This window comes from Sorex fumeus, unplaced genomic scaffold, assembly GCF_029834395.1.
Source record: "Sorex fumeus unplaced genomic scaffold, SorFum_2.1 ptg000019l, whole genome shotgun sequence".
NCBI classification, from domain to species: domain Eukaryota; kingdom Metazoa; phylum Chordata; class Mammalia; order Eulipotyphla; family Soricidae; genus Sorex; species Sorex fumeus.
The window spans coordinates 19,777,332-19,789,767 of NW_026606076.1; the positions used below are offsets into that span (position 1 = coordinate 19,777,332).

The following is a 12,436-nucleotide window of genomic DNA, read 5'->3' on the forward strand; positions in this document are numbered from 1 at the left end:
ACTTTTGTGCTGGTTTTATATTGTTCGCCAACATCCAGGTGGATCCTGAGGTGTGGTGGAGATTTTAGGGGGACGCAGAGCTTTGGGGGTGCAGGGGCGGGCTGTCTCAGGGTTCAGGAGTGACAGTTGTGAGTTCGTGATTCTGGGGTGCCTCTTTAGCCACGATCGTCCCCAGCTCAGGATGGGGCAATAGTGGGTGAATGTGGGACTTAGCCAGGGGCTTGGCCGTCCCAACCCTCCCAGGAGTCCCATGTTTGAACCATCGGCCCTAAGCTCGCTTCTGTAGAATCTCCAGATTTGAAGGGCAGAACGTCAGCCCCTCCACCTAATGGCAGGAGATCTGTTGCTGGTCATCTTCATTGTCTGCTGTGAGAGCCCGGGTCATCTGGGGGATGGGGGAAGGGGGCTTGCAGGTGGCTGAGGTTTGCCAATGAAATTGTATTTCGGGGGCTATTTTTGGTTCTTTAGATTTTGGCTGGAGAGAGGGCACATACGCAGAGATGCTTATGACTTACTCAAGTCTCTAAGCTCAGGTGTTATCCCTGGCGCTGCTTGGGGCCATATGGGATGCAGAGAATTCATGGTTTCATCTAATCATGTGCCCAACTCATATTATTGCCTTCTAACCACAATACTGTTATATCTTTTTCAGGTTCATGAATTTCAGCTCCCTCATATCAAGCTGCAAAGCACCCCTGACTCTTGACCTCTCCCTGAGCAGACAACACCTGCCATTGTGGTAAATACTGAGGTCCCCGGGACAGAGTGCCTAGGTGCATGTCCTTGTCCACCCTGCAAGAGAGTGTCAAAGGTTTGCCCACTCTAAGTTACATGGTGGAGCCACATTCCAGGTTACGGTTCCCCGGGGGCTATACTGCTGCCAGCCTGAAGGGGGGCGCTAGTATTCGGGAGCTCCTGGGCTGAGAGTAGCCCCCTGGAAGGGCCTACAGGGACTTTCTTGTGGGAGCCAGAGAGGAATCCGGGGATCAGAGAAGGCTGTCTTTTCCTCCCCTGTAGCCTGGGCCCAGGCTCCTCTCCTGAAGTGCAGCACAAATGCCAACAAAATTTGCATCCCCGGCGGAGACAGGAGCTTCTGCCATTGTCTCCCAGAGGTGGAATTGTGAGGCTGTGCCCGAGGGTGTGGCTGGTCTGAGCTCAGGAGTGGGAGGAGGTGCTCCTCTCTGGTGCTCACTGTTCTGACTTTCCAGGTCTTTGCACGGAGCCTCCTGCTGATCCTCAGAACAACAGTGACAGGAGAAGATGGTGACACGGCTTCTGATAAACCGTCCCCAGGTAGGAGTAGATGGATATAATGACATGAGTTAGTACCAGGAGTGCCCAGGCGTCCTGGGCCATCTGTTATGAGTTTTTTTTGGACGGATTCCAAGATGAGACTTGCGATTGGACCATCCCATTCTGCTGTTTGAAGCTGCTTTTGTGTATGTTTGTTTTGTTTTATTTGGCTTTGGGGCCAACCCAGTTGTGCATGAGGAGTACTCAAATCTCAGTGCTCAATGCTCATACCTGACAGGTCTAGGTGACCAATGGGATGCTGGAGGTCCAAAGGTTTCATCTTGGGTTTTCTGTTTTACTTGGGGTGGCAGAGCAAGGATTCTCGCAATCATTCCTTTCGCTACACTCTGACATTGCCCCTGGCAGTGCTTCTGGGACCATATGGGATGTTGGGGATTGCCAGTCCTACATGCTGTCCCCGGAACAGCTGTTCTGTTATGCCAACCTGCTGCTTTGGTTTCTTTTGCATTGTTTTTGTCATCAGCTGTCTTCTTGACTCTGTGCTCTGGATTCACCATTGACTGGCCTCAGAGCACCCTGGGGTGTGCCAGCCCCGTTTGCGCCCTGGCAACTACAGTGGCTAGGGCCCCCAGACTTGGTTTTCTCCTGTTTTGTCCTTCCTACTTTGGAGAGACTACCTGCTCGGTCATATAGTCTTACATTCACATAATCCTGTGTGTGGATTTCTGGGCATGTGCCGATCCCAAGGAGAAAGCCAAGGATCTCTGAGATCAGTAGAGATGTTGGGGTCCTGAAACTTCTACCTTCTTTGAGCGGGATTTGGGGCGGTCCTGAGCAGTGAGTTCCTACAGGCACACATGCCATACACTGCTCCGAGCAGTTGTCTATATGTACTGTCGAGTTCTCAATCCTAGTGGTCATGTGCTTTGGGGGTGCAGCGGTGAATATGCAGTGTTTTTTGCTACACCCAGGGATAGTGTTTTGGATCGTACTAGTCTGTGTTCAGGTGATCCTCTCTACAGTGCTCACTGGACCAGTGGTGCTCGAATTGGCCCTGGGGTTACCAGGAAAGTCAGATACTTCCAAGAACCTTCTGTATAACGTCCTCCCACTTTAGCAGATCCAGCTGCCTTATGTGATTTCTGGGGCCCGTCAGCCATGCCTGTGCATGGAGGCTGGTTCATTCGGAGGGGAGAAGCCCAGTGACAATATAGATCCCTGGGACCTGGCCTCAGAGTAGTGGTAATGAGGCTAAGATGGACTCTGACTCCCACCCTCTCCGTGTGCTGACTCAGGATGTAGTGACCTTCCATGACGTGGCTGTGAACTTCACCCTGGAGGAATGGTCATGCCTGGAGGCCTCTCAGCGGAAGCTGTACAGGGACGTGATGCTGGAGACATACCAGCATCTGCAGGCTGTCGGTGAGAGCAGTGTGGAGCCAACCGTGTCTGAACAGACCGGCGTGGGCTCCCTGGGCGGCAGCTGTGTGTCCAGCAGTAGCTCTTCCCTCCCTCGTTTTTTTGGGGGGTTCACCTGTGGATACTCAGGGCTTACTCTCAGCTTTCTTCTCAGGAATTACTCTTGTGGGGTAGCCGGAACCTGTGGTGTGATTCAGATCAATCCATTTCGACTGTGTCCATGGGAAGATCCCTATCTGCCCATTTATCGCTCAGGTCCCTTTAAATAGTTCCATCCATTGGTGAATCAATTTACTTTTTATACTACACGAACTTTTGTATGTTTAATTGGTTTTGCTTTTGCCTTTGTTTGGGGGCACAGCCCACAGTTCTCCTGGCTCTGTGCTAAGGGATGACTGCTAAGACTGCTCAGGGGCCATGAGGTACCGTGGACTGAAACCTCTTGGCAACTTAAAATGTTGGTGTCACACCCCCAGTACTTTTGCACCAGTCACTCAACTGTTTTTGCATTTTCTTTTTTCCTTAGGGATTAGGGATTATTACTGCCTCTGTATTCAGGATCCACACCAGGCCTTGCTCCAAGACCATATGGCTGCCTGGGATCAAACCCACATGTGTGTGCAGCGCTTCTGACCTATGTGCTATACTATCTCTCTCCCACCACAGGGGATTTGATATCTCGTCTCTCAACTCATTAGATGCTGCCCTATTTCAGTGCTTGGATTTACTTCTAATTTTTCTTGTGAGACTTCAGCAGGACTTAGGGTTTGCTCCTGGACTCTGCACTCAGGGATCACTCCTGGCTGGCATGACGGACCCTAGGAGATATCGTGTATCACAGCTGGATTGTCCATGAGAAACTCCTGCTCTGCTCTCTTTCTGGATACAGTTTTTAGCTTTAAAAAATAAGGGTCTCTTGCCACCCTTGGCCATTTCCAGATTTATTATGCACTTAGTTTTACTGAAATCCGTGATGAGTTCATGAGGGGCTCAGGAAACTCCATGTGCTGCTGTGCCTATAAAGACAGTACAGGGAGGAAAGTGATTTTCTTGCGAGCAGCACACGTGGGTTAAATCCCCGGCAGCCCATGTCATTCTCGAACACCAGCAGCAGTGATTTCTGAATACAGAGTCAGGAGTCACCCCTGAGCATTTCCAGGTGAGACCCCAAACAAAACAAAAACCAACAACATATTGTGCTGAACAACCCCCTGTCGGCCATACACAAGGCCAGGTCCAGAGTATTTGTGATATTTTCTTGGGTCTTAACTCTCGAATAACTAGAAATATGTGGCATTTTGGAAATGGGCATTCGGTTCATGTCTTTCATATATTTGCCAAGTTATATCAGGAAAACTTGTGCATTTACCTGCCATCTTTTCCCTGAGACTTATCCATGCCTCTGTCTCTGTTGGGGCAGGGTACTCTGGGATGAAGCCTGCGGTGATCTCCTGGCTGGAAGGAGGAGCCCTGAGGTCGGGGAGGAGAGGCATGTGTGCAGGTGAGTGTCTGAAGACCCTTTCTGGCTCAGGCCCTGTGCAGTGTATGGGTGCCCTAAGCATGTATGAAACACACTGCTGAGATCGGGTCCTTGGTCTCCTGAATACTTGGTTCTGTCCTGCACACACACTCCTCTTGATTCCCCTGGAATGTCAGTCACAGAATGATCCTGTAATTTGTAATTTGTAATGTCCATGGCTTTCGGATAAGTAAGACCATAACAGAGCTAGTTTGGATCTGAATGATAGTACAGCAGGGAGTGCCTTGCAGTGCCTGAAGGTGATCTGTTCAATAATGTGTTCAATAACCTGGTTCTCCGAACATCACCAGGTCTGCTCAAAAGCAAAAACAATATCTAGTGTAGAATTGCCAAGATCCTCACAGTTTTCCACTATCGAATCTTTTCTTTAGTGTGGGACTCTTTGGACTTTGAGAACCACAGATATGTACTCTTAACTACATCGCATCATTTTGCTACATTTTTGGACAAGTGCTTGAATTGCATGTTTTGTTCAGTTTCAGAACTAAAACCGTGGCTTCAGGATTTGGCATTACAGCACTTTGATTTGGGAATGGGGTCTGCAAGTATGAGTGAGTTGGTAAGATTCGATAATTCAGAATAAAAATTATTATGCCAGCAGGAGTGGAACAAGTATGTGATTGTTAAGGTGGACGTCTGGGAATGGCAGGGAAGAATTCCAAATCCTGATCCTTGGAGTAGAGGACCCTTAGCTTCACTAGGTGCTGAAATCAACCATGTATAAAAAATACTGTGAGTTTTGATTTGCTTGACAGTGGTAGTTGTTTAGAAAGCTAATTCGTGGGCCCTGTAGATAGGGCAGTGAGAAATATACTTGCTTTGCACAGGGATGGATGGTCCTTACCCAGCATGCCTTATAGACACCATAGACCCACAGAACTGATCCTAGACACTGCATGGTGTGCCCCTCCACCCACTCAACCCCCAATAAATAGAAACTACAAAACAGAAAGATAAGAAAACTTCATTGATCCTAAAAGGCATCACTTGCGGTGAGAGCTTTGCAAAGGCCACATGGTCTGTTTCAGCTGCGTGATGATGCAGCGTTGTCTTCACCCCTGCATCACAGGTTCCAATCTGAGCTTTAACCAAACCCACTGTGGATGTATTTCATTTTCTCTTGAAATGGATGCATCTGTTTTCTATAGAAGGAATTATTTGTAGTTGTATACCTTCATTAATTTAAAGGTGGGAAAGTCACAGAATTTACTGACTCTCTATCCATCAATTTTGTGAGTCCAACTTACAGTAACATGAAGTTCTTCAATAGTAAGACAATTCATATGTCAGTAATTGCATTTGTGCGGTGCATATGTGTGAAACCACATCTGAAGGGCTCAGTTTTTTGACAGGAAGACTCAGTGAATAATGCAATAATTAGAATCCTCTTGTTGTTCTACAGGAAAGTTGCCACCCAGAATGGAATGTCTCTGATCCTGCACTGTATGATAATGTCTCGAGAGAGCAATCCTGCCCTCAGCCCCATGAGGATGCCGAGACAGGCGGGATGTCTTCTGAGGGTGATCAGAATAGCGAGGGCTACCTCACTCTGAAGAAGCCCTCTCCTGGAAAAAGTTCCTTGGAGTGTGTTATTCTCAGTTCACAGACAAAAAATTCCCCAGTGGGGCACCTGCTAGGGAAAGGAGCACTGTTTATAGTGAGTCCCTCACAGCAACATACCCTCAACCACAGTTACCATGAGCAGAACCCATCTACGTGTAAGGAATGTTGGGGAGCCTCCCCATGTTCTCAGCACTGTTGTGTTCACTTAGAAAACCATAGTGGACAGAATCCCCAGAAAAGTCAGCCCGGAGAACAAAGTGTGAGTCATGACCATATGAATATAAATTCAGGAGTGAAACCGTTTTCATGTGAAGAATGTGGGAAGGCCTTCGATGAATCATCACATCTTATTATGCATAGGAGAATTCATACAGGAGAGAAATCTCATGAATGTGAGACATGTGGGAAGGCCTTTATTCAGAACTTTAGTCTTAATAGACCTATGAAAACTCATAGTGGAGAAAAGCCTTATATATGTCAGGAGTGTGCTAATGCCTATACTCGATCCTCAGGCCTCAATATACATAGAAGTATTCACACTGGAGAGAAACCTTATATATGTAAGGAATGTGGAAAAGCCTTTGCTAGAGCCTCAAGACTTACTGTACATAGGAGAATTCACACTGGAGAGAAACCGTATATATGTAAGGAATGTGGGAAGGCCTTTACTGAATCCTCAAGCCTTAGTGTACATAGGAGAATTCACACAGGAGAGAAACCGTATATATGTAAGGAATGTGGAAAGGCCTTTGCTGTAGCCTCACGACTTAGTGTACATAGGAAAATTCATACGGGGGTGAAACCGTATATATGTAAGGAATGTGGAAAGACCTTTGCTTGGGCCTCCACATTTAATAAACATAGGAAAATTCACACTGGACTGAAACCGTATATATGTAAGGAATGTGGAAAGGCATTTGCTTTGGCCTCAAGACTTAGTGTACATAGGAGAATTCACACTGGAGAGAAACCGTATATATGTAAGGAATGTGGGAAGTCCTTTGCTGAATCCTCAAAGCTTAGTGTACATAGGAGAATTCACACTGGAGAGAAACCATATATATGTAAGGAATGCGGAAAGGCCTTTACTGTATCCACACGATTGAGTGCACATAGGAGAATTCACACTGGAGAGAAACCGTATATATGTAAGGAATGTGGAAAGGCCTTTGCTGAAGCCTCAACACTTCGTGTACATAGGAGAATTCACACTGGAGAGAAACCATATATATGTAAGCAATGTGGAAAGGCCTTTGTTGGAACCTCAAGACTTAATTCACATATGAAAATTCATCTAAGAGTGAAACCTCATCAGTGTCAGACATGTGGGAAGGCATTCACATGGTTCTATTCTCTTACTCTACATATGAGAATTCATAATGGAGAGAAGCCTTAGATATGTCTGGAGTGCGGGAAGGCCTTTACGTAATCCTCACAATTGACTGTACATAGGAGAATTCACAGTGGAGAGAAACCGTATATATGTAAGGAATATGGGAAGTCCTTTACTGAAGCCTGCTGATTTTCACCCTGGCTGCACCTATGCCAATATTCTTGTGCTTGGAATTGCTTGTGTGTTAACTTGTAAATAATGGGTCATGGTGATGAAAATAAGGAGGAAGGTGACTGAATAAACAGGTACAGAAACACCCTCCTGCTCAGAGCTGTCATGGCTCACTTCTCTGTTATTGTTTGCTATGCTTCTAGCTTGGCCCAGTTGGGCTGCTTAGCGGAAATTATGGCAGAAATCAACCAAGATGCAGCTTTGAATACTTTGAAAATGGAAAAACAGGTAAACCTTCATTCTTCAGTCTTTCCTGGGTTAGGATTTGGAATGCTTGAGCACCCTGAAAATCCTGGTTTGGGAACTTGAGCGTCAGGTCACACCTGCTTGTATTGTGCATTCACACTTGTTTCTTACTTGTTTTGGATATCCAGGCTTTAGTGGATGTGGAGCTTTTTAGGGGTGCATTGGGGGCTGTTCTGTGGCTCAGGTGTCATGGGTGAGGGTGCGTTATCCTGAGGGCCCCTGCAGCCACGATCGCATCCAGGTCAAAGATGGCACTGGGATGGTGGGCACATGGATTTCAGGCCTTGGTGTGGGGAGCCTGCAAAGAGTGGGGGTCTTGGCCATCTCACTCCTCCCTACTCGAGACTGCGAAGGACCCTGTTTGGAGCCTTTGGACTGGACATAACACCTATCGAAGCTCCGGATATGTTCACGAGAAGCCCCCAAAATAAAGGGACACTTTTGCCATCGGTCATTTTCATTGGCTTCAGTGCTGGGCTTGGTACTTTGGGGCGTGTTTGGACAAATGAGAGGTATTTGCCTCTGAAAATTCACTCTTTGGATTATATATATATATATACATATATATATATATATATATATATATTTTGCTTTTTGGGTCACAGTTTTTCACATGGGTTTCTCGTGACTTATGCACTCAGGAATTAATCCTGGTAAAGTTCAGGGGACCATATTCTTGCTGGTATTCGAACCCGAGTTGGTCACATGCAAGTCAAATGTCCTACCCGCTCTGCTATCACTTCAGCCCCTCTTTGGATTAATTTGAATAGCTGCTTTTATTCAGGGGAATTGGAAGGGATTCTTTGATGCTCGAGGTTTACTTCTGGTTGTGCATCTCAGGAATTATTCTGTGTTGCTATTGGGTTCCTATGGGATGGGGAGGTTTGTCCTGGATCAGCAAGGCAACCATCCTAGTCGCTTCACAGTGAGTCCAGCCCCACTATTGGTGTTTTTCCCCATATATAGAATTTCTACTTCCCGGGTGTATGGTACCGCCAGCAGGTCAATCTGTGCCTGTAAGTCGAGTGCATCAGCAGCCTGATGGCACCGTCAGACTTCCAGATACTCCAAAATTGCTGCTGTGCCTTTGGCCAGAATCCAAAAACTTTGGGCAAAATCTTCCAAGAAATTGAACGGCCAAAAGTTAGGTTTGTGTGAGACACACCAACAAACCATTTCCGGCTCAGCTGTATAATTGGAGGCAAGGTCTCTCTGGTTCCTGATCAAACTGCTTAAAGGCTATGATCCCAGAGACTCAGAGACAAATCTCGGAACCCAGTGGCTTTCTGCAGAGATGCGCCCTGTTCCTGCAATGAGCTATCGGCGACAGACCACCACAAGGGGGAAAGGGTGTGTGTCTCTGCCTGATACCACTTGGTGGCTCGGTGTCCACCATATTCCAGAGGGCATTGGATAGACAGGTTTGGGCCTGCAGTGACAAGACATGCGGGGCCTCATGGGATTGGGGTGGACTCTGCACATTCCTCCCCACCTCAGTGAGACCCCGAGTCGCTGCCCATGTACAGACTCTCTGGCTCTTGATCACTCTGTTTAATGGCCATGATCCCAGAATCTCAGAAACAAATCTCGGAACACAGCGGCTTTCAGCAGAAATGTGTCTGGTCCCCTCAGTAGGTTAGCAAAGCTGGGTATTTCAGTTGGGAATAGGTTTCGTGCCTGGCGGTTCAGTGGCCGCCATCACTAAGGGCTTCTGCACGGTTAGGTTTGGGACTGCAGTGAGGAGACATGCAGGGCCTAACAGGATGGTGGTGAAGCCGGCCCTTTTTTCCCCACCCCAAATAAAACCCCGGGTTGTCTGGTACCTACGATTGACCTCTGTGTCTTGTGATCAAGGTACGTAATGACCATGATCCCAGAGATTCAGAGACAAATCTCGAAACCCAGTGCCTTTTAGCAGAAATGTGTCTGCACCCCTCATTAGGTTACTGTCCCCAATCCACCCCAGGGGGAATTGGTGCTGTCCCTCCAACTGCTTCCCCTTGTCAGCTCGGTGGCCTCCATCCTCCGAAGGCCTTTGGAAAGTCTGGTTTGGGCCCACACTCATGAAGATACGTGAGGCCTCTCAGGATAGGGTGGAGACGGCCAATTCCTCCCCACCCCAACAAGAGCCTAAGTCATTCCCACGAACCACCTCTCTGGCTCTTGATAAGGCAGTTTAATGGTCATAATCCCAAAGACTCAGGAACAAATCTCGGAACCCAGCAGGTTTTGGCAGAAATCCCTCCAGATTTAGTTGTTAAAATTTCAGAATTCCAAAATCATATGTTATTTATAACCAGCAATCGAAAAAGGATTGTCTACTGTTGCGTTTTCGCCAGATATGAATGCTGGGGTAAAATCCCAAATAATAATGGTGGGTCTCGAACCAAATTTTGAATGTAATCAAAGTAGAAAGAAGAATGTCGAAATTATCTGCCCCACTGGTAGAGGAAGACTGTGGAATGGCGTTATACTTGGGTTTTTATTGGTGGAAAATGGGCTCGATGAAAGGACGGGTGTTTCATTGTATGACCGAGACTTTAACCTGAAATCTTTCTAAGTGCTCTCCCATTTTTTCCCGTTTTCTCCCATTTATTTAGAAATTGCCAGAGCAATTGTAGAGCAAGTAGGATGCTTACCTTGCATGTGTCCAACACAGGAGTCCTCCAGTCCACAACATCTTTGAGTTGATCATTGGACAATGAGTGTCCCCTTCTCATCCCTAGAACATATTATGTGGGGACGTGGCATGGGGTAGAGGTGTCTTCTCCCTGGAGTTCTTCATTATGGAGAGATCCTGTGCTTTGCCCTCTTAATTTGTTGTCATTCTTCCTCATCTCTCAGGTATGTCGAGTAGTCAGTGTGTTTTAAGGCCCTTGTTTTCCTGGCTGTATAACAAGCCTGACTGTTCATCTAAAGGGTCGGGTGCTCTTTCTGGACTCCGATCAGTCAATGTGACACCTTGTATATCTTGGGTTTGGATCATTGTCATGGTTTTTTGAGTATGGGAAGAAATTTAGTTTTCTTTTGTTTTGGGTCCTGGGGATGCTCAGCAGTTATTCCTGGTGGTTCTCGTAAGTTGCTTTTGGCAGTGTTCAAGATCAACCCCTGTCAGCCTCATGCAAGGCAAATGCCTACCTGCTGTACACTTGTACGCACCAAAAAATGTTTTATTGTGTGTATGTTAAATTGTGACTGTGAGCCCATAGTGAAGTTAAATAGGACCAGAACAGCTATGCATCACGGTGGGTGCTCGCCTTAAAGATGCCGCCTAACTTCGATGTCCAGCATCCCCTATGGTATCCCAAGCATCACTGTGTCTGATTAAAACAGAAGCCAAAAGGATTTTTTGGGGATTGCTGAGCTCCTCCATCCCCACAACCACATCTATGGTCTCAGCCTCACGGGAAAAATATCAGAGCCTAATGCAGGGACTAGAGGGTCTTTAACCTCAGTGGGTGCTGCAATATGGAAATTTATTTATTGTATTGTTTTTTAAAGTTTTCATTAAAGTGCCAGTATTTTCAAAGTTATTGATAGTTGTATTTAGGCGTACAATAATTGAACACCAATCCCTGCATCAGCTTCTCTCCACCCGTGTTCCCGTATTCCCTCCCCACCCCAGTCCCCAGTCTACCCCCGCCTGTCATGTGGACAAGCACATGACTAGGTTTCAGTGGTTACAACTTATATCTCTTATTTTCAGTTCTGTTGCATCTGTGTTTTGGGTAAATGGCTACACCCCTCACTCATGTCAATGGCATAAATGAATCCCTGATCCCTGTAAACGTCTGGGTCTCTTCCGCCCCGAATTTCTTTCCTTCTTTGTCCAGCTTCTCTCTAAACACTGGAATCAGGGATGATTTAAGTAGCCCCTTTATATTACATTTCCACATCCAGTGTTCGGTATTCCATAGATGAGTGAACATCATCCTGTTTTTGTTTCTTTTTCTGACTAACTTCACTCAAGATGGTATCTTCCAGTTCCAACCAGGTTGCTGCATAAAAGTATTAATTCTAAAACCTAAAAACTATATCACTTGATCACTTGATCCCACTTTATTCATCAATTTATTTGAGTGGGTGCCAGTAACGTCTCCATGTGTGCCTGTTGCGTGCTAGTGTAGCCCAATGGCATCTGTTCTTTCTAGGAACATGTGGAGCCTCAAACCAATTGTTCAGGGTCTTGATGAAGAAGTCTGACCATCTTATAGGTGGGCATCCACGTGATCTTTTGCCATCTCGTGGAATTCAGTCAGTAAAGGGTCTAGGCCAGTGGTTGTCTGTAAACCCCATTACATGTACAGCCCATCTGATTTTTGATACCTTGGCAGATGAGACAGCATCCCTGATTCTTGACCGTTGACAGAGATCAGAACTCCGGATTCTATCTCTTATTTGAATGATGCGTGATATTCCAGGCATAGCTCTATATTCCAAGCATAGCTCTTTTGATTCCTCTTTGAGAGACACAAGTAGCGTTCTCATCCTGTTTACATAGGGACCAGGTCTCTGAGTCATATGTTAATGCAGGAAGAACAGTGGAGTTGAAGACATGTGCTCGTAGTTGGAGGTTCTTTGTTCTCTTAGTTTTTTCTTCAACGCTCTTGAAGGCATTCCAAGCTGCTCTCATCCTCCTGCGAAACTCAGGTGCCAGGTCATTCATCATGTTTCTTTCTCGAACTAGGTATATATAACTGTTGCATTCGAAGATGGTGGTTTCATTGAAAGCGAATGGAGGATCAGAAACGAGGATGTTTCTCATAAACATTGTCTTCGTAATTGTGATGCTTCGTAATTCAGCTGTAGTCAGACTTTCCACACTCACCGTCGAAGTCGGTCATAATTTC

General features: G+C 46.4%; 1 protein-coding gene across 1 annotated transcript; it reads left to right on the forward strand.

Moving 5' to 3' along the window:
- Window positions 1-6,320: 6,320 nt before the first annotated feature.
- LOC130022042 (zinc finger protein 429-like) lies at window positions 6,321-7,079 on the forward strand (the record flags this gene model as incomplete). Its single annotated transcript, XM_056112758.1, has 1 exon — window positions 6,321-7,079. A coding segment is annotated over one exon (759 nt), but the record flags the coding sequence as incomplete, so codon positions are not given.
- Between the last annotated feature and the right edge of the window lie 5,357 nt (window positions 7,080-12,436).